Raw genomic sequence first — 22740 nt, forward strand, 5'->3', positions numbered from 1 at the left:
TGACAGCGCTCCTGCTTCACTCCCAGGTGTCCTGAGTCAAAACAGGCAGTGTTGCCACTTCCACGGTCAACCCTGGAACACCAAGGTCTACGTTCCTTCCTTGAGAAGAACCCCAAGATGGGAGCAAAGGCCAGATGGCACCTGGGGTCGGTCATCTCAGCCCAGCCACTCGCTCAGGGTCATGTTCCTGCCTGGCCTGATCGGGTCTCACAGAGTCCTGCCTACAACCTTTTATTGGGGTAAACAGGGTATTGCTTTGTGAAAATGACCTAAATTGTGACTATATCTGAGATTTTCAAGTGGTGATTTGGGGAGGAAGTACAGGACGAGGGGATTTGCAGGGGAAGATGTAAATGTCTCAGGGTCCTGGGCAAGGACAGGGAGCAGCTTAGCCCAAGTCCCTGTGGGGGAGGGGATGAGGGATGGAGGTGTGGGCCTCACTCCTCTTTGGTCTGTGTCTCTGCAGCTTCTGTGAAAAGGCTGTTGTGCGTGTGGCTTTCACCACAAACATAGTCAGTCTCGTCCTCAGACTGGAGGCTGGAGATGGTTAAGTAGCAGTTGGCCCCAGAGCTGGAGCCTGAGAAGTGATCAGGGATCCTGTCCCCACTGCTGTGGCTTCCATCACTCTTAATGTACATCAGGTCCCGAGGGCCATTTCCTGGTCTCTGTTGATACCAGCGAATGGTGTAGCTGCTGTGCTCACTGCTGAGGGTGCAGGGGAGCTTGGCTGGGGCTCCCAAGGAGGCAGAAGCACATGGGAGCTGGGTCAGCACAGGCGCAGCACAGAGACCTGCAGACACAAAACACGGGGATGATGCCAAAGGCACCCAGACTGGACAGATGCCCCTTGGGACTGTGCTTGGAAGGAAACTGTTGGGGAGTGGGACCCCTGTGTACCCACAGATGCCCTGACCTGTGGAGAAAACCAGGGGCAGGAGGAGGAAGGGAGCCCAGGCCATGGTGGGAGCAGCTTCCAGGAGCTCTGCCCTGAGGCTGCCCAGCTGGCTCTGGCCTCTCCAAGCCCCTGTATTGTCCTCTGTCCTTGCAGCTCAAGAGGAAGGAGAATTGAATGGAAATCTGTTTTCTGCTCCTCAACTTGCCTGTCTCAGCTCTAGTCTGAGCCTAACAGCCTCCTGATGGTAATTTCCTGAGGCCAGAGGAAGGTCCTGGTGGGGGTTTCAGTGTTAAGAGTTGATTTTAACTGACAGACGTGTCTTCCAAGAAACCTCAGTCAGGCCCTTTGCACTGTGCACAGCCCAAGGGACTGGGACCTATTATGGGTGCCCAGATCAAGACCCACAGGGCCCCCTGGTGCTCCCAGGATGAATGTCACTCTGGATCAGTGGGAACTGTAGCAGTGGGGAATTCTAACCCACTCCCCCCATTCTTTTGACATTGTTTCTGTAAGTGCGGACTCTGACTAATATGAATCTTGTAGATAAACAGCTTGTTTGTATAAGAATCCCAGGAACTAACTTCAAAAGATACAGACTCTCGGCTTTGGGAGATCTGCTGACCCCCAACCTTGGAGTCAGGTGACATGTCGGGATGAGGTGAAGCCAGGACAACTACACCGGGATGACCCACACGGGACCATCAGCCTTGTCGGGTTGGACTGTGCTCATCTGCACGTAGAGAGCTTTTCAATCCCCTCCCTTCACCTCTTTTCTCTGCTCCCCTTTCCCTCCTTGTAAACACCTCTGCTCCGCTGAGAGGCGGAGATGGGCTTTGAGGCATGCGTCCCCCATCTCCCGGTGTCCGGCACCTGAATGCATCGCTCTCCTTGACATCGGCACTGGTCTCTCTGGTATCGGCTTTGAAGCCATAAGCAGCTGGGGTTGTGTTCGGTTCCAGTCCTCCCTGTGTGTGTGTAGCTCATCAGAGTGGCTTCTTTGAGCCCCCAGTAGATGCTGACCCTCAAGGATGAGTGTTTTCCATGCACCCCTCACCTGACACCGTAACCACCCAACATCACCCCCGTGCTGAAGGCCCAGGACCTCCTCCTATCGGATGAGCAGGGAGCCCTCACTGGGAGGGTATGATTTTCCCAGAGCCCCCCAGACAGTGATGCTGAGTTAAGACTCCAATCCAGGAGCTGGACCTCAGAGCCTGATCTTTGAATGCCCCCCCTCTGTCCATGTCCCTTATCCCCCTCCTCCCTGGTCCCAGGTCCCAGCCCTCCCGAGTCCCTGAGTCACAGGCCTGCCCTCTGTGTGCAGGTGCTCCGTCCTCTGGAGTCTGTTCTAAAGACAACTCAGCTCTTCACGGTCTTGGGTCTGTGTTTCCCAGTGAATGTGGATGGTCTGTGCACAAACATGGGGACAGTCCCTCTGCTGCCTGCAAGACAGGACAGGATCAGATGCCAGCAGGACAGCGGGAATCAGGTTACTGGTGAGGCTCTTTGTGACAGTTCAGCATTCTTTTGCAACATGGTCAAGGCCACGGGATTTAAACAACTGCCACAGTAAGGAATGATACCTTTCATTTTTATGGAGCATCACTGGCAGGGAAGCATGTTTCACTTCATGTCCTAAGCAAGTGTATGTGCTTTCAGGCCAATATTGCTGAGGATTCGATGAAACACATTCACGAACAAAATGCTGGAGTTGTTGTCCTTGGGGGTGGTGGTGCAACGCTGTGTGATTCATGTGCACAGACAGACAGATAGACAGACCCGTCACTCCTCAGAGTTTGATCAGAGAGACAGTGGAGAGGGGACCAGAGTCCAGTGCCTGACACATGCCCCCCACTGTGCCCAGCTGAGGTGACCACAGCAGCTCCTCTCTGCCCTTCCCACCCTGGGGTGTCCACTCGTCACACTCACGCCTTAGGGTCCTCCTCCGGCCCTGCAGGCCCCTCCTGCAGGCCAGTGCTCACACCTGGCTGTGGGTCTCCTGACCACCTGGGAGGTCAGCTGTGAGTGCCACCCTGGGAAGTGTCATTTTCAAACCGTGATCTGTGCTTGTGAGGTAGGGAAAAGTATCTGACTGCAGACAATAGCAAGTGACCCTACATCAATAAAATCCATCTAATACCCTCCTTCTCTCTAGATCTCTGCACAAAGTGTAACCTTATGACTTGTGTTGATGTCTATGGGAAGGATCTGCTCAGTGAGGGAGTTTCCCGTAGCAACAACTACTTACAAATGTAGATAGACTGTGTCATTCATTCCACTAGTAAGAAAAATGTGCTCGATGGTTCAGAATCATGTTTGAAATCGTACTTGTGTTTTATATCAGGTCCTTGAGGGTAGGAGTACTGTGAACACGATATAATAATTTCCTCATATTGTCCTCAATATTTCCGGTGTAGTGGCAAGTGGAGCAGACATTCCTCCCCTAGTGACGTGTGGTCACAGGATCCCCGCCCTCCTCATGCCCTGGTGGCTGCAAGGATGCACTGCAGGGTCAGTGACATTGTCCTCTGCCCCAGCCCAACGAGGACACGTCTCCCATCTGACCTGCTCTGACCAATGTGCTGTCCACAAGCCACATGCACCTCCTGAGGATGAAAAGTGGGTGGTTCCAGTAGGAGGTGCTGTAGTCTGAAACACCCACCAGATTTTAAGATTTATGATAAAATAATGTAAAATTATCAACATTTAATATTTAATTTATATGGAAACATTTCCTTTAACAGAATTAAACAATATATCCTGTAAACTAATCCCACCCATTTCTTCTCCTCCAGCTGTCACTAGGCCTGAGTCACACCCAGAGACAGTGCTGCACCGGGGGGCAGTTCCCTGCCACCATCCTGCTTCCCAGGGAGGGCCGAGCTGAGAGCAGCCAGGGGCCTGCAGCTGTGGTGGTGGGCGTGTGGGACCCCACTGGGCACCAGGGGATCTCACAGTGTCTGCTGTACTGGTCGGCTCCATTCAGAGCCCTGGGCGGCCTCAGAGCCCGGGCCTCAGGAGCTCAGCTGAGCTGGCAGCTACGGGGAAGATTCCAGAACATTTCACAAAGGAGTGACTCAGTCACCATGATTTAAGACTATTGCTTCAGGACACAGGGATCTGGCAGTTTGTCCTCTTGTCAGCCCATGTAACTGAAAGTGACACTGTGGCAGAGACACACTAGGACAGCCTGGTCCTGCCAGCCCTGAATCCACTCCTGACCCACCCTCGGCACAGCTGCCTGAGGCTGGGAGGAGGGGCCTCTGGGAGACCTGCGAAATGGAACCTGAGCCAGATGTGCTGGTGACTTTGCCCACAGCCCTCGTGGGACCAGAGGAGAGTGTGACACAGAAGGAAGTTTTTGTCTCACTTCTCTGTCTGTGGGTATCACTGTGAGTCAATGCCAGCTGCTCCCACTGCCAACAGCTACTGCACAGTAATAGTCAGTCTCGTCCTGGGCCTGGGCCCCACTGATGGTCAGGGTGGCCGTGTTCCCTGAGTTGGAGCCTGAGAATCGGTCAGGGATGCCTGAGGGCCGGTTGCTATCACTATAAATGACCAGCACAGGGGCCTGGCCGGGCTTCTGCTGGTACCAGTCAACACTTTTACTTCCAATGCTGTCTCCCCCACAGGTGATCCTGGCCGTCTGTCCTAGCTGCACTGACACCGAGGACGACTGTGTCAGCTCATATGAGGCCACAAAGCCTGCAAGAGAAGAAAGAAGAGATTACATTCTAGCTGAGGGGTTGATCATGTGGAAACCCCCTCTGGCCTGACCTACACTGAGCTCCCAGCAGTCTCTTGGCCCCCACTCATCAGTCTCAGCCTCAGCAACCTGTGGGCCTGGCTGGTGGATGGCACTTTTAAAGAGTGAGAGCACCCTGCACTCAGAGCCAGTGAGCACAGTGAAGTCCAGTCCCACCAGTCCTGCCTCCACCTGCAGGGCCATGGGCGTCCTGTCCCACTGCCAGTGCCCTGCTGAGCTCATAGTCAGGGTCAGGCCTGTCCAGATCCCTGGGGCTGGGGGAGGGTGAGAGCCTGGGTACAGCACCTGTGCAGTGAGCAAGCAGGCCGAGGAGGAGAGGGGTCCAGGCCATGGTGGAGGTGCCCTGCTTCTGCTCCCTGAGGCCCCAGGATGGGCAGCTTTCCTCCCAGGCCTCTCTTATCCCCTTGCTGGAGAGACTTCTGCTGGGTATGCAAATCAGCCAGCGCTCAGGGGAGCTGCCTGAGGAGCTGTGTGGTTCCTGCTGGGGGCTCAGCCTGACAGACTCAGGGAAGGGAGGGTGGTCCCTGCAGACCCCACCTCATTCCCAGGGCATCCAGTTCATCCGCTGGTGCCACAGCATGGACTGACATCTCCACCCCAGACTGTCTCGTGGCCTCACTCCTGGGCTGACCTGGTCCCAGCAGAGCTCAGAGGTGACGTCTGTCTGCACGTTCTGCACCCACTATAGAGTGTTAACTGCAGTGGTGACGATATGAGCCTGAGGTCTGAGCAGGGTCCAACCCTAGTGACAGTGTGTGAGCATCAGAGCCTGAAGGACATCCCACTTTGCTCAGGGCACATGCAGCACTTGGAGCCTCTGAGATGCTGTTTCTACTCAATTACAGCTCTGGAGACTGGTTTAGGTGCCCCAGTGTCCCCAGTGGGAACCAGTGCCGGGGTAGCTCCAGTGCTTGAAAAGGTGTGACAGTTATAGGATGTTAGCATGAAAGGGGTGGGCTGGACAGGAATGAATTACCATGAGGTGGGAAAACAGGCCAATTCTATAAGAACCCAATCTGAGAGACTCAGTCAGAATGCTCCATCATCCTTTTCAAAGGTGATACTATAGAAAACCTACTACTCTTTCTACAGGTGTTAGTGGTGGTTAATGACCTCCTGTTTATCACAATTAAATTATTTTCATTATTAATAAAGGGTAGTTGGTTCAGAAAAGAAATTATAATAATCCCCCTGCATGGTAAAATTCCTCATGCCCAGGTCCCCCCAGTGCCCAGTGGGCTTTGCCAGGTGGTCTCTGCTGCCCCCTGGTGGCCTCCCCACACTGGCTGCAGGAGGAGCAGGTGTGTGCTCTGTCCAGGTGCAGAGTCTGAACCCGCTGCTCAGGTGGTAACTCCCTGATCCAGGGACTGAGGGTCCCAGGGGGGATTGGTATTCTCTCCATAACCACTGCCAGCCTCAAGACCAGGCACAAGCGGCTCAGATCACCCATAAAAGTATGAACAGGTTCACTGGGAGGAAGAGAGGGCGGGGCCCACCTGAAGCATCTCTGACATATGCCTTTGATGGCCATGATTCTGGGGCTTGCACGGGACACAGGACTCAGGGACTGCCTCTCACAAATGCCCACCGCTAGTGCAGGTTGAAAATAAGGCGCTCGTGGCAATTACCCCAAATACTGAGACAGGAGACACTCACCCAGCAAACAGCTATTCAGCCCCACTGTGTCTGCCAGACACTGCGTCCTGGGTGAGACGTGTGAGCGGGACCGTCCTGCCTCACAGATGCCAGTGTGCACATGGGAGCCCACAGTGGACACGCTGGTGTGGGTGACACAGCACATCAGTACCTTCTACCTGTACCTTCTACCTGGTACTTCTACCTGTACCTTGTCTCCCATTCTCTGTTCAAAGACAGATGATCGGTCTTCCTGGGTCCCTCGTGGCTGGTGTTGAACTTACGCTTCCATGTTGACCCGTGGCTGTGTCACTCAGCTGGATTTTTCCCTAATAACTATAGCTCTTGTGAAGGAATGGAACAGACGAGATTTGCGCAGCTCCTGTCCCCCAGGCCTTGGGTGTGACAGCTGAGCTGCAGCGGCCACGCTGAGGTCCATCTGCACCAAGAGGGAGAGCAGAGCCTGCACTGGAGAGATGTTGGCAAGAAAGTGAGAGACGTGAGGACCTCCCAGGGCTGGTGAGTGTCTGCAGAACACCTGTCGGGCCCAGACTTGTGGCTGCAGGAAGAAAAGGGGCTCCTGTTTGTCCATGTCTCTTATTGTTGTGTGTATGTTTTGAATTTAAAAAATTCCTGTCTAGTGAGAAAAATAATACACACTAATACATTAATAAAAATGAGAATAATTACAGGGGAATAATTGTGTAGCTGATGTGCTATTCAGAGAATTAGTTGAGACCAAACAAGATCAGACAGGCAGGTCCTGTGTGGGGAGAGGCTGGAGGGGTCTCTCTGGAGGGGACCCTGGAGCTGCCATCAGGGTGGGAAGAGGGAGCAGCAGCAGGAAGTGAGTGTGGGGACAGCAGGGTCCATGCCCTGGGGGAGGGTCTGTCTGTCTGAGCAGGAAGGACAGTGAGAAACTAAGGTGGTTATGGTCCAAACCAGGTCAGCCCAATGAGACTTGAATCTGTCACATTGAGGGATGAGGGGCAGGACTGACGTCACACTGAGCACACACACCTGGCCCAGGAGTCAGAGCAGCTGAGGGGGACCCTGGGGAAGGAGGAGTCACTGCACTGTGACCCCTGTCCTGTGTCAGCCAGGTGAGTGAGCAGGTGACCCACAGGGACTGTCACTACACAGGGGCTGCTGCTTCCCTTCTGGTTTGCACAGGAAGTCACACGGGACCTTCTGTCCTGATTCAGAGAATTCTGACAACTCATCACTCCTGTTGCCGAAGTTACGAACTTGTGAGAAATGTCACATTCACCTGAACTAGGTGTGAGTGAGACACCTGAGTTTTTCATAACAGGCTCCTCTTCCTCTCAAACCTTTGGGGTAACATTGTTATACTTATTTTATCATGTATTATAAACCACAATGTATATTGTTTTTTGCCTTGAACAGTGATATTTTTATGGAATATAATATGACAAAACATTTCATATGTATCCCTGTGGTAACAATACTGGATGCCGTTAATTTCTCTGTGTAGATTTTCATTTCTCTCTGTCTCGGGTGGGTCCCCTGCTGTTTCTGGTACAGAGCATCTGTGGGGGTCAGTTCTCCTTGTTTCTGTACATCTGAGAAAGTTTCACTTTGCTTCCTTTTTTGAAGGACATTTTCACTGGGAAAAGACTTGAAAGTGTACAGGATTTTGTTGTCATCTTCTTGTTGCTGGAAGTTTTCTGCTGACTTTGCCCCCCTCTCCCCTCGTCTGTGTAGTTTCCAGGGAGACCTCTGCCCTGGTCCCTCTGCTCCGTCCTCTCTGTGGACAGCCCTTGTTCTCTGAGGCTTTTATGATTTTGTGACCTGGACTGTGGTCCTTCCACTCATGCCCTTGTCTGTAACTCACATGCAGGTCCTGGAAATATGAGGTCGTGTCCTGTCCTGTGAGACTGAATCCACTGCTGTCCCACCCTCTGCACAGCTGCCTGAGGCTGAGGAAGGAGCCACCTGAGTATCTGAGGTCTGGGGATGGGGCCTCACCTGATCATGGCATTGTCTCTGGTCATATTTGGGCTGGAGGAGAATGTGACACAGATGGGGTTGGGAGTTTTTGTCTCACTTCCCCAATGGCCTGTGTCACTGTGGCATTACCACTGCTATCCCCTGTTGCACAGTAATAGTCAGCCTCGTCCTCAGACTGGAGGTTGGAGATGGTCAAGTAGCGGTTGGCCCCAGAGCTGGAGCCTGAGAAGCGATCGGGGATCCCGTCCCCCTTGCTGTTACTTCCATCACTGTAAACATCCATCAAATACCGAGGGGCCTTCCCTGGCTGCTGCTGGTGCCATGCAATGGCATAGCTGCTGTGCTCACTGCTGAGGGTGCAGGTGAGCTTGGCCGAGGCTCCCAGGGAGGCAGAAGCAGACGGGGGCTGGGTCAGCACAGGCGCAGCACAGAGACCTGCAAACAGAAAACACAGACATGATGCCGAATGCACCCAGACTGGACAGATGCCCCTCAGGACTATGTTTGGAGTGGACCTCTAACTGCCCAGGGATGCCCTGACCTGTGGAGAACACCAGGGGCAGGAGGAAGAAGGGAGCCCAGTCCATGGTGGGAGGGACTCCAGGATCTCTGTCCTCAGGCTGCCCAGCTGGCCCTGGCCTCTCCAAGCCCCTGTCTTATCCTCTGTCCTAGCAGCTCAGGAGGAGGAGCATGGATGCAAATATGTTCTCTGTTCCTCAACTCTCTCAGCTCTGGTGAGTCCTGAGCCTAACAGCCTCCTGCTGGTTACTTCCTGAGGTCAGAAGAAGTCCAGGTGTGAGTTTCACTGTTTAAGAATATATTTTACCCAATAGAAGTGTCTTCAAAGGAGCCTCAGTCATTCCCTTTGCCCTTGAGCCCAGCCAAGGGCACTTAACCTTTAAGTTCCCCAAACCCAGACCCACAGTGCCCCCTGGTGTCCACAGGAGGAATATCATCCTACATGTGTAGCTAATTCATCAGATGGCTACTTCTAAGAAGTTAATGCAGGGGTGTTAAACTCATTTTCACGGGGGCCACATGAACCTCGAGTTTGCCTTCAAAGGGCTGAATGTAATTTTAGGACTTTATAAATGTAGCGACTGCTTAACTCGGGGCAAGGAACTTGGTGTTGCCAGTGGGTAGAAACGAGGTACCCAGGCAGATAAAACAAGGTGACGGGCTGGATTCTGCCAACAGGCCTTATGTTTGCCACCTGTGACTTAAAGGATGATGAAACTTGGGGAGTGTTTTGTATGCACCCCTCACCTGGCATCACAATAACCTGACATCAGAATAACCCCACGTCATCCTGTGCTGAAGGCTCAGCCCCTCCTCCTGTGTGATGGGCAGGGGGCTGTCATTGTGACGTTATGATTTTCCCAGGGCCCCACAGCCAGTGGTGAGGAATCAAGATTTCAGTCCAGGAGGCTGACCCACAGCCTGAGGGTTGTGTCCTCTCTTTGCCCCGCCCTGCTCTAGGCCCCATGCCCGCGCCGTCCTCACCCCAGGATCCCTGTCTCTGCCCTCTACCCTGTTCCTGGGGGGCCGTCCTCCTGGAGTCTGCTGTGACGAGCGCTCAGGTCCTCACGTGTCAGCACCTTCGTTTTTTAGTGACACGCGGGACTGTGTGTGGGAAACATGGGGACCCTCCCACAGCACCCTCCCTGGCAGAGGGCACAGGGTCCTGTGTCAAACGGGCATTGGCATCAGGTGACTGGAACAGGGTTCGCATCAGGCTGGGTCTCTAACAGTTTATGTCAGGGCTGGGTTTCTCATGTGGTCAAAGCCCTTGAGTTTCCACAAGTGTCAGTATCAGGAGAGAAACCTTTTAATTTTACAAAACTGTAGGATTTCACATTTTCAAGAAAGCACTTATTTCCTGCTGTCCCGTTCAAATACATCAGGTGTCACCCTGGTTGTGCTGAGGGTGCAGTGAAGTAGTGCGTTCATGCACAAAATGCTGGAGGCCTTGTCCTTGGAGGTGACGGTGCAGCCCTGTGTGAGTCATGTGCACAGACAGACTGACAGACCCCTGACTCAGTCCTCAGAGTTTGGTCTGAGAGACAGTGGAGAGGGGACCAGGGTCTGGTGCCTGAGACACGCCCCCCACTGTCCCCAGCTGAGGGGACCACAGCAGCTCCTCTCTGCCCTCCCACCCCCGGGTGTCCACTCCTCACACTCACACCTCGGGGTCCCCATGGGGCCGCTGGCCCCTCTTGCAGGCCTGTGCTCACACCTGTGCTGTGGGTCTCCTGACCCCCTGGGAGGTCAGCTGTGAGTGCCACCCTGGGAGATGTCACCTTCAAGCTCTGACCTGTGCTTGTGAGGGAGGGAAATATACTCCTTTTTTAAAAATAGCAAGTCATCCTGCTTCAAGAAAATATTTCTTAGTTCTCCCTCTAGATCACTGCACAAACTATAATGTTATGACTTGAATGATGTTTATGGAAACAATAGCCCACTGAGAGGGAGATTATTTATTTAAAAATACAAAAGGAATATTGTCATCCTTACACTGACTGAAAATAAATGTGTTCAATAACCCCAATTCGGGTTTAAAGCTGTAGTTGTATTTGATATTGTGTATTTGAGAATGGAAGTAATGTGGACGCACGTGTAAGTATTTCCTCCATGTCCTCTTCTCAGCCTTCTTGGCTTGGTGGAAAGGGGAGCAGCTTTTCCTAATGAGGCCTCTGTGTCATGAGGCCCTCCATCGCCCTCTGATGGCTGTCACATGTACTGCAGGGACAGTTACCCAAGGAACCTCCTCCCTCTAACCTGCTCTGCCTAATGTGGTGGCAACAAGTCATCACAGCTGTTGGGCATGAGATGTGGGTCGTCCCCGGAGAGATGTGCTGTCGTTCTGAAAGACACAAAGATTTCAAAGGCAGTTTGAAAACAATGTAAAATATACCAACAGTTTTATATTTAATTCACATTGAAATATTTTTTTCTTTCATTACAAATTTTTGTTATTCTGTTACAGTTGTCCCAATTGTTCCCTCTTTGTGCTCCCCCACCCGGGTGGACTCACCCGCCACTCCCACAGTCAGTCCCCACAGGGTTGTCCGTGTCCGTGGGTCATTCATACTCGTTCTTTGACTAGTCCCTGCCCCTTCTTTCCACCATTGTCCCCTCCCCCTCCCCTCTGGTCCCTGTTAGTGTGTTCCATGTTTCCGTGCCTGTGGTTCTAGTTTCTCATTAGTTATTTTTGTTCCTTAGGTTCCTCTGATAGGTGAGATCACATGGTATTTTAATTTCACCGACTGGCTTATTTCACTTAGCATCATATTCTCCAGTTCCACCCAGGATGTCTCAAAAGGCAGGAGTTCCTTCTTTCTTTCTGCTGCACAGTATTCCATTATGTAAATGTGCCACAATGATTTGAGCCACTTGTTTACTGATGGGCACTTGGGCTGTTTCTAGCACTTGACTCTTGTAGACAGCACTGCTATGAACACTGGGGTACATAAATTCAATTAAATTGGTATTTCAGGATTCTTAGGGTATAGTTCCTGCAGTGAATTGCTGGGTCTAAAGGCAGTTCCATTTTTAGTGTTTTTCAGGAAACTCTATACCGTTTCTCACAGGGGCTGCACCAGTGTGCATTCCCACCAAAACTGCACAAGAGTTCTCTTTTCTCCACAACCTTGCAAGCACTGGTTGTTTGTTGGTTTGTTCATGATGGCCATTCTGACGGGTGTGAAGTGGTATCTGATTGTGGTTTTAATTTGCATCTCTCTGATGGCTAGTGATGCTGAGCATCTTTTCACGTATCTTGGGCCATCTGTGTGTCCTCCTTGGAGAAGTGTCTATTCAGGCCTTTTGTCCACTTTTCAGCTGGATTGTTCTCCTGCCTGGTGTGGAGTTGCATGAGTTACTTATATATCTTGGAGATCAAACCCTTGTCCGATGTATCATTGGCAAATGTGTTCTCCCATACGGTCATTTCCCTTTTCATTTTGATGATGGTTTCTTTAGCCATGCAGAAGCTTTTTAATTTGATGTAGCTTCAAACAAATGAAATCATTAGGCATAAATCAATAAACTGGTAGACAATTTTATGCTAAAACATATGATCTGTTCATGAAATTAATAAAAGATCTAAATGGACAGAGAAGCACAGTGTGTTTATGGGTTAGAAGACTCAACATAGGAAAAATGTTAATTCTCCACAAACTGACCTAAAGATGTAACAGAATGCAAGTTAAAATCCCTGCACATTTTTTGTGGATATACACATAAGGATTTTAAAACTCACATGGAAAGACAGAGGAACTGGACTATCCAAAATAAAGAATAAATTTAAGTAAACATGTTTATTTCCTATAGTCTTAAGAATAATCAAGACAGGGTGGAATTAGCAAAGAATAGACATGTTGCGCAATGGAGCAGAACGGAGAACTTAAAAATAGACCCACAACCACATACTACTTAATCAAATCTTTTTGTTGTTTTGTTGTTCAAGTACAGTGACCTCCATTTCCTCCCACCATTCCCCACACCCCAACATCTAACTGAATTAAACAAAATCTATCATGAAAACGAATTCCAACGGTTTCATCTCATCTTCTAAATGTGGACCCTGTGAAATTTACAGTCATCTCTGAGTTTCCGATGGGACAGGGCTGGCTGCACTTTGCAGTCCCAATACCACTCACTGGCTTTACAGAAAGAAGAAGGTCTCTCTGGCATTTGAAGGAAAGGCCGATCTTAGTTTTAGAGCCAAAGAGAGGCCACAGGATGGAGGCGAGGACCTGGGACTCTGGGGCTGTAGCCCTGGTTTGCTGCCGGGTCCTCCCCTTTCTGATGCAGACCTCAGACAAGGTTGCTGCCTACCTCAACTTCCCCGTCTGTGAGGAGAGGAGATGACAAGAGGGCTTCTTCATCGGGCATTTGAGACTAAACAATTCAGTAAATTTAAAGTGTCATGAATGTGCTGACATGCTTTTAAACGCAGATGAATGCTACTCCTCCTGCTCTTATTAATATCCTTAATCCTTATACTTAATGGGAAGCAAGGACAACAGAATGGCGTGCAGAGGAAATCCCAGAAACAGAGAGTCTGAGACATTGGTCATCAAGAGACTTCTTGGCTGCACCCAAGTGCACACACGTGTGCACACAGAGGCGTGTAGGCCCACACATGCCCTGCCCTATGCACTGGTCACAGAGGCACATCTGCAGGCTGTGACATGCTCCCTGGGTCTCTGGTCTCAGGGACATGACCCTGGTCCTCAACAGAGACCACACTGGATGGCCCAGCAGGACTGCCACACACACAGCTGCAGAGACTCAAGATCTGTGGTGTGAGTCATGTCACCCCACTTTCCCCACTAGAGCCGGCCCCGCACGTGACTCCCCATCCTGGGAGAGGACATGATTCTCCAGAGACTCCAGCCTGACCTGCACAGAGTTGACCTCAGTGTGTGTCCTCAGACCTGCCCACCGAGGGCAGCATGGAGGTCTGTGTGGCAGTTGAGGACCTGAAATTCCCCTGTGATTGACAGATGGTGCCTTCCTGTGGTGACGGCCACTGAGCTGTGAGTGGCAGGTGGACAGCAGTGAAACCCTCCCAGTGTGGTCCCAGGAGGGGACAGTCTGACAGGCAGGTTCCCAGGCCCATCCAGCACTGCTGCAGCTGCATCTGCATCTCAGTCCATCCCAGGGGACCTGTGTGCCCTGGTCGCAGTCACCATGGAAACTCTCACTTCTTCCTATTCTGTCCCCAACTTCCTCCTAGGCCACCGGGCTCTTGGCGCTGAACTGTCCTGCCCTCATCAGACTGAGCTTCATTCAGGTGCTGGACCCTGTGATGTTGTGGAGAAAAGTGTTTTACAAACAGTCACATGGGAGGTGTTTGGAGAGAAGGTGGGATCCCTTTCTAACCTTGGTGTTTGTTACTTTCTGCTTCATTCTGAACAGATTCTGTTGCTCTGACAGGAAGTGCTGAGTGTTTTCTCTGGTTGCACCTCATGGGCTGTCAGTCTCATCCCGTGCATTTTCAACCCCAGTATTACAGCTCTTATATCCAGGTTTCCAGTTTGGAGTTTTAGCTTCTGTGTTCCCTTGCCATATCAAATCATTTGTCCTCCCTTATGATCGGAGGAAGTAAGTTGCAGTCATCTTTTCTGTGTCGTAGTCCACAATTGTGTCATCTGGGCCATTTCAGGGCCATTCTGGAAAGGGTGTTTTTTTATTCGTAACAGCCCTGTTCTCCTGAATTTTTGCAGGAAAGTCTGACAGGGTGTCAGGCAACAGGACTGATTTCTGTTGGATCTGGAACACATGTGCATCCCCCTGTGTCGGGGACTCCCGTTTGGGTTCAGTGACTTATCTGGTCCCAGGTCCATCCTGTTTCCATGGCCCCGGAAACACCAGGTCAGGCCCGTCCTGTGAGACTGAATCCACTGCACAGCTGCCTGAGATCTGAGGTCTGGGGACCTGGGCCAGATGAGCTATGGCTTTGTGTCTGGTCCCTGTTTGGGCTGGAGGAGAGTGTGACACAGATGGGGAAGAGGTTTTTGTCTCACTTCCCCATTGTCCTGTGTCACTGTGGCATTACCACTGCTGTCCCCTGCTGCACAGTAATAGTCAGCCTCGTCCTCAGACTGGAGGTTGGAGATGGTCAAGTAGCGGTTGGCCCCAGAGCCGGAGCCTGAGAAGCGGTCGGGGATCCCATTCCCCTTGGTGTGGCTTCCACCACTGTTAACATACATCAGATACCGAGGGGCCTTCCCTGGCTGCTGCTGCTGATACCAAAAAATGTAGTAGCTGCTGTGCTCACTGCTGAGGGTGCAGGTGAGCTTGGCCGAGGCTCCCAGGGAGGCAGAAGCAGATGGGGGCTGGGTCAGCCTAAGTTCAGCGCAGAGACCTGCAGACACAAAACACAGAGATGATGCTGAATGCACCCAGAATGGACAGATGCCCATGAAAACTGTGTTTGGAGGGGACCTCTAACAGCCCAGGGATGCCCTGACCTGTGGAGAACACCAGGGGCAGGAGGAAAAAGGGAGCCCAGTCCATGGTGAGAGTGGCTTCCAGGAGCTCTGCCCTGAGGCTGTTCAGCTGGCCCTGGCCTCTGAAAGCCCCTGTTATCCTCTCTCCTTGCAGTTCAAGAGGGAGGAGCATGAATGCAAATATGTTCTGTGCTCCTCAACTTGTGTCTCAGCTCTTGTCTCAACCCTGAGCCTAACAGCCTCCTGCTGGTGATTTCCTGAGGCCAAAGAAGGTGCAGGTGTGGGTTGCATTGTTAAGAGCTGATTTGACCCAATAGAAGTGTTTTCAGAGGAGCTTCTTTATTGCCCTTTCAGCATGAAACAGCCAAAGGCATTTAACCTATAAATTTCCCCAAACCAGGACCCACAGTGCCCCCTAGTGTCAACAGGATGAATATCATCCTACATGTTTTGCTAGTGCATGGGATGGCTACTAAGAATTTTCAGGATGATGAACCTTGGTGAGAGTTTTATTCACACCTCTCACCTGACATCATAATATCTGGACATCAGAATAACCACACATTACCTGTGCGTGCTGTGGGTCTCCCGACATGGGGAGGTCCCTTCGAGTGACATCCTGGGGGATTTCACCTTCAAACCATGATCTGTGCTTGTGAGTTAAGCAAATATGTCCCAGGATGACCACTGGTGCTTTGTCAAAACAGGACAGTGGAAGATTCTGCTCCACAGCTGAGGCTGGAGACACGAACCCACAAACATGGGTCAGAGCCCCTTTGTCTGGCAGACATCACATGCTGGGTAATATGTGTGAACAAGACTCCGTCCCTGTCTCAGAGGTCCCTTTGTGTGGTGGGAGCTCAGTGAACACACCTGCGCTGGTGACACTGCAGATGCTTACACCATCTACTCGTGTCTTGTCTGCGATGCCCATTTAAAAGCCCGACGAGTGCTGTTCTCACGTCCCTCTTGGCCAGAATTGACCTTGTGGCCCAGTGCTGACCCGTAGGTGTGTCAGTCAGCTGGGCCTCCTTCCAAGGAGCCTTTGCTCCTGTGAGGAAAAAAACAGACTGGATATGCGCAGTGCCTGTCCCCTTGGCCCTGGGTGTGACAGCTGAGCCCCAGCGGCCATGCTGAGGTCCATCTGCAACAGGAAGGAGAGAAGAGCTTCCATACCAGGGCTGTGGAGCAGAAAGTGAGAAAGATCTTGGACTTGATGCAAATGGCCAGTGCCTGGAGAACAGCCATCCGACTCCTGAGCTGTTGTTCCTGGCAAAATACTCCTGTCTGTTCATGCGCCTCGAGTCATGTGTGTGTTTTGCATTAAAAACATCCTGGCAGGTGAAGAAAATAATGAGCAGAAATCAATCCAGTAATCAAGGGGAATAATTTTGGGGAAATAATTGTGCAGCTATTGTTGATGTGCAGGTAATTAGTTGAGATCAGACAGGAATTGACAGGCAGGTCCTGTGTGGGGAGAGGCTGGAGGGGTCTCTCTGGAGGGGACCCTGGAGCTGCCGTCAGGGTGAGAAGAGGGAGCAGCAGGAGGACGGGAGTGTGGGGACAGCAGGGTCAGTGCCCTGGGGGAGGGTCTGGTCTATCTGAGCAGGAAGGACAGTGAGAAACTAAGGTGGTTATGGTCCAAACCAGGTGAGCCCAATGTGACATGAATCTGTCCCATTAAGGGCTGAGTGGCAGGACTGACGTCACACTGAGCACCCACACCTGTCTCAGGAGTCAGAGCAGCTGAAAGGGGATCCAGGGGAAGGAGGAGTCACAGGACTATGACCCCTGTCCTGTGTCAGTGAGGTGAGGGAGCAGGTGACCCACAAGGACCATCACTGCACAGGGGCTCCTGCTTCCCTTCTGGTTTGCACAGGAAGTCACACGGGACCTTCTGTCCTGATTCAGAGAATTCTGACAACTCATGACTCCTGCTGCCGAAGTTACAACCTTGTGAGAAATGTCACATGGGACCTGAACTAGATGCGAGTGAGACACCTGAGTTTATCATAACAGGTTCCTCTTCCTCTCAAATCTTTGAGGTAACTCTGTCATATTTATACTTTATCATGTATTATATACCAGAACATACGTTGTTAGTGATTTTTTGCCTTAAACAAGATACATTTTATGGAATTTAGTATGACAAAATTGTTTCTCTATTTCCATGGAGAAACGGTACCTGATGCCGTTAATTTCTCTGTGTAGATCCCCATTTCTCTCTGACTCGGGCGGGTCCTCTGCTCTCTCTGGGACAGAGCGTCTGTAGGTGTCAGTTCTCTAAGTGCCTGTACATCTGAGAGAGTTTTACTTTCCTTTTTTGAAAGATACTTTCACTGGGTAAAGACTCGAAAGTGGACAGGTGTTTGTTGTTTTCTTGTTGCTTTTAGTTTTCTAGACACTCTGCCCCCCTCTCCCCCCGCCTGTGGTGTTTCCAGGGAGACCTCTGCCCTGGTCCCTCTGCTCCATCCTCTCTGTGGACGGGCCCCGTGTCTCTGAGGCTTTTGTGATTTTCTGATCGACACTGGGTTTAGGAATTTCATCGTGATGTTTACTGATGTCTCCTGTATGTTTTTTTTTATGTTTGGGTTTTGTTGAGGTTCTTGAATCTATAGGATGTCAGCCTTCATTGATATTGGTATTTTTTGGCCAATATTTCCTGAATTAATTTTTCTACCTCCCCCCAAATTTCTCTCCTTCAATGACTGTATTGTGAGGCTGTGAGACTCCCTTGTGCCCTCCCGCACACTGACGCTTCTGTGTGTTTAGTCAATGTGGTTTCATGTCTGTGTTTCGTGTCCTCTCTGTAATTTCTCCCCCATGTCATCTGTCACTATCTCTCCTCTGCAGAGATGAACCTGCTGTCAGTCACATCAGGATTATTGTGTCTCAGATGCTGTAGCGTCCGCATCTGTGTATTGAGTTGGCCATGGATTTTGTCCTCCTTGTCTGTAGTGACCATGTTCAAGCATCTCTTACACACTGGATGAAATGGAATATTAATGTTCTTAGAATCTTTGACTGACTGACTATTCAATCATCTCTGAAATTTTATGGCCAGGATGACTGGTTGGTTTTGTTGTTTATTATAGCTCGTATTTTCTTGCTTCTAATCAGGAATATTTGATAGGATACTGGACTTGGTGAATATTTCCTTGTTGGTGAACAACACTGTATTTATATATACATTTTGTCTGCTATTCTAGGTTATTGCAGATTCATTAGAGTTAATTCAAACAGTTCGATCATTGGTCATTTGTGATTACACGTTCGTCATGGGACCACAGCAGTGAGGAGTCAGGTGCTAGTTCCCACCCTCAGTCCCAGCTCCTTGACAGGTCAATCTGGTGTCCTGACTGAGACTTGTCCTCTCTCACTGCAGGACAAGTGTGACTTCTGACTGTGTGTGTGAGCTCGGCAAACAGTCTCTGGGGTCTCTGTGTGGTCGTCTTTGCCCTCGGGGGTCTCCTCACACCTGTGGTGATCTGATTCTTGAACACTGGCAGTCAGGTCCCTTGGGGCACATAGAGGTTGGAGAACCACATGCAGGAAGGTTAGGGGTGATCTTTCTGGAGTGAAGGTGAGAGGCAAGAGTGGGGACCTGCAATGTGGTGACAACTGAGGTCTCAGATGTGAGGCCCTGCAAGATCATCCTGACATTGAGCCACACTCTGAGGGGGGCGTGACTTGCCAGGTGTGTCCTCTCCACCAGGAGCACTTCCCTGTGAGGGCGCTGCTGTGAGCTGCCAGGACCCAGCAGGGGAGGGAGGGAGGGCCAGCCCTGAAGGGGGGATGCAGGTGGATCCTCTGTGTCCTCTGCAAGGGTTTGCTCTGTTCTGAGCACGGGCTGCCAGGACAGCCTGGGGTTTCCTGAGCTCGGCTAAGCTGGGCAGTTCTGGGGACAAACCCAGGAATGGTGACCAGTGAGAGGCCCAGTCCCCATGAAGCATAATCAGGGTCCGTTATCACGGGATGCATGTCCTGGGCAGTGTGTCCTTCCACTCACAGTCTCTGTCTCCAACTCACATGCAGGCCCTGGAAACATGAGGTCAGCCCGGTCTTGTGAGACTGACCACTGCTGTCCCACCCTCTGCACAACTGCCTGAGGCTAAGGAAGGGCAGCTTGAGGATCTTAGGTCTGGGGAGCTAGGCCAGACCTGCTCTTGGCTTTGTCTCCTGTCCTGTTTGGGTCCAAAGAAAGTGTGACACAGATGAGGAAGAGGGTTTTTGTCTCACTTTCCCATTGGCTTGTGTCACTGCGAGCATTACCACTGCTGTCCCATGCTGCACAGTAATAGTCAGCCTCGTCCTCAGACTGGAGGTTGGAAATGGTCCAAACAGGGATCCCGTCGCCCTTACTGTGGCTTCTGTCACTGTTAACATACATCAAATACCGAGGGGCCTTCCCTGCCTGCTGCTGATACCAGTGAATGATGTACGTGCTGTGCTCACAGCTCAGGGTGCAGGTGAGCTTGGCCGAGGCTCCCGGGGAGGCAGAAGCAGACGGGGGCTGGGTCAGCACAGGCGCAGCACAGAGACCTACAGACACAAAACACAAGGGTGATGCTGAATATACCCAGAGTGGACAAATGTCCGTTGAAACTGTTCTTGGAGGAAACGTAGACCCCTGAGTGCCCAGGGATGCTCTGACCTGTGGAGAAAACCTGGGCCAGGAGGTAGAGGGGAGCCCAGTCTATAGTGGGAGGTGCTTCCAGGAGCTCTGCCCTCAAGCTGCCCAGCTGGCCCTAGCCTCTCCAAGCCCCTGTCTTATCCTCTCTTTGTGCAGTTCAATAGGGAGGAGAATTGAATGCAAATCTGTCTTTGTTCCCCAACTTGTGTGTCTCAGCTCTTGTCTGGATCCTGAGCCTAACAGCCTCCTTCTGAATTTCTGAGGCCAGGAGAAGGTGCAGGTGTGGGTTTCATTGTTAAGAGAGACTTTACCAGATAGAAGTGTTTTCAGAGGAGCTTCTGTCATGGCCTTTGAACATGAAACGGCCAAAGACATTTAACCTATAAAGTTTCCCAAAGAAGGACCCACAGTGCCCCCTGCTGTCTACAGCATGAATATCACCCTACATGTGTAGGTAGTGTATCACGTGGCTACTTCTAAGAACTTAATGGATGGTGAACCTTGGTGAGTGTTTTATACCCACCCCTCAATTGACATGGTAATAACCTGACATCAGAATAACCCCACATTATCTGTGGGTGCTGTCAGTCTCCTGACAACCTAGGAGGTCCCTGTGAGTGCCATCCTGGGAGATTTCACCTTCAAACAGTGATCTGTGCTTGTGAGTTACACAAATATGTCCCAATGGGACATAGATTATGTCCCATTAATAGAACATAATCTAACTTCCATAAAATATTTCTTATGGTCTCTCTTTCTTTTGAATCTCTGCACAGACATCATGTTATGACTTGTGTGAGCTTTATGGACATGATCTTCCTACTGAGAGGGACACTTGCAGCAATATTTGTTCAAAAATTCAAAAGGAGTATCACCATTCATCACACAGATTTTTAATAAAATGTGTCTGTAGCTGCAGATTTATCTTTAAAATTATAATTATATTTAATGTCGTGTGTGTAAGAGTGAAAGTAGTGTGGACCCACGGTATAATAATTTTCTTGTTTCTGTGTCCTCAGGATTCCTGGTTTGGGTGGAAAGTTGAGCAACCATTGTTCCCTAAGGAGGGGCTGGGTTCTGGGGCCCTGCACCGCCCCCTGGTGGCTGTGAGTATGTCTGCAGTGAGCTTCACGTGGGGAATACCTACAGGAAGTTACCCAGACACTTCATCCACCTGATCCTGCTCTGTCCAGCTTGGTGTCACAAGCCACATGCCCCAGTTTAGCATGAAATATGGGTCGACCCACTAGAGAAGAGCTGTAGTTCTGAAAGACACAGCAGATTTCAAAGACTTAGTAGAAACGTAATGTAAAATATACCAATATTTTCTGTTTCCTTCATATTGAATAATATTTTGAACTGATTGAAATTAAATAAATATTTTAAGGAAACTTATTCCACCTGCTTAACCCTTTAAAAGTAGACCCTGGAAAGTCTAGGTTTCCTGTGAGGTTCACACTTTATTTCTGTGGGACAGGGCTGCGCTGTAGCACTACATCATCTGTCCCCTGCCTGCGAAAGAGGAGAGAGAACTTTCTGGCACCTTAAGAGGTGACAAGTCTCAGCTTTGAGAGCACAGTGAGAGACCACAGGACTGTGGTGAAGACCAGGGACCCTGGGCCCAGAACCTTGGTTTTCTACCAGTTGTCTACTTTCTAGTTTGGACCTCAGACTAAAAGCTCATCCATTTGTGTTTCAGTTTCTGACTCTGTAAAATGGGGTGACAACGAGAATGCTTTATTTCTTTTAATTGTTGTTCAGGTACAGTTTTCTGCCTTTTACTCCATTCCCAGCCCACCCCCCAGCCCTCAACACCTCCCTCCCATTCCCACCCCCTTTGTTTCTGTCCATGTGTCCCCCATAATTGGTCCTGTAAACCCTTCCTCTTTTCCCCTGAAATTCCTTCTCCTCTCCCCTCTGGTCACTGTCAGCCTGTTCTCTATTTCAGTGCCTTTGGTTATACTTTGCTTGTCTGTTTGTTCTGTTGATTAGGTTCCTGTTAAAGGTGAGATCATATGGTATTTGTCTTTCACCACCTGGCTTATTTCGCTTAGCGTAATGCTCTCCAGTTCCATCCATGCTGTTGCAAAGGGTAGGAGCTCCTTCTTTCTTTGTGTTGCTGCATAGAACTCCATTGTGTAAATGTACCATAGTTTTTTGATCCACTCATTTACTGATGAGAATGCTTATCTGTGGAGGGGCTGATGTTAAAGGGCTTAATAAAAATGAAGCATTTGGTGCTTTACACATATTAAGCATACATGAGTGTGTACTCATCCTTCTTCATTAACATCCTTATTTTATTTTTATGATAGAGAAGAGACACTGAAGATAGAAAAAACGATAAAAGTGAAGAAAACATAAAAAATTGTGATTTGGGGCATTTGGCATTGACTGCATTTCCCGGCAACACCAAATGCACTCAGGGGCACAGGGGCCCCCACATGCACTGCCCTTCCCACAGGTCACAGGGCCACATGCACTCAGCCCCCTTTCCTGTCCACTAGGCCTTGTCCCAGGGACATGGTCCTTGTCCTCCATCAGCGACATCTCAGAGTGTCCCAGCACAGCCACAGCAGACTACTCTACATCGGTGGAGACCTGTGACATGTGTCACATCACCCTGACATTCAAACTAGACTCAGCCCCAGTGTGACTCCAGGTTGGGGAGGGGAGCCTGGTTCTGCAGAAGCTGCAGGGTGACCTTCACATGTTGGCATCAGTGTGTGTCTGCTGACCCCTCAAGGCCACATGGACATCTGGGGACAGGTAAGGGCTGATGGGCTCAGGGCTCAGACAAATGGCACTGGGCAGAGAGTGTAGGGGAACCTCATATGGTCCCTTGGGCACAAGGAGAGGTTTAACAAGGTCCTAGTGTCAC

At 50.6% G+C, this 22740-nt stretch overlaps 4 gene segments (V, D, J or C); all 4 read right to left on the reverse strand.

Moving 5' to 3' along the window:
- Window positions 1-437: 437 nt before the first annotated feature.
- Window positions 438-959, reverse strand: LOC123810811. The segment is given in 2 exon segments: window positions 438-790; window positions 914-959. Coding segments are annotated over 2 exon segments (399 nt in total).
- A 3333-nt stretch (window positions 960-4292) lies between these two features.
- On the reverse strand, window positions 4293-5044 carry LOC123810812. The segment is given in 2 exon segments: window positions 4293-4600; window positions 4947-5044. Coding segments are annotated over 2 exon segments (354 nt in total).
- Window positions 5045-8307: 3263 nt separating this feature from the next.
- LOC123810813 lies at window positions 8308-8923 on the reverse strand. The segment is given in 2 exon segments: window positions 8308-8702; window positions 8809-8923. Coding segments are annotated over 2 exon segments (441 nt in total).
- A 5802-nt stretch (window positions 8924-14725) lies between these two features.
- LOC123810814 lies at window positions 14726-15397 on the reverse strand. The segment is given in 2 exon segments: window positions 14726-15141; window positions 15248-15397. Coding segments are annotated over 2 exon segments (462 nt in total).
- Between the last annotated feature and the right edge of the window lie 7343 nt (window positions 15398-22740).

The sequence above is a fragment of the Phyllostomus hastatus genome, unplaced genomic scaffold (assembly GCF_019186645.2).
Source record: "Phyllostomus hastatus isolate PE091 unplaced genomic scaffold, TTU_PhHast_1.1 phas_scaffold_760, whole genome shotgun sequence".
Lineage (NCBI taxonomy): Eukaryota > Metazoa > Chordata > Mammalia > Chiroptera > Phyllostomidae > Phyllostomus > Phyllostomus hastatus.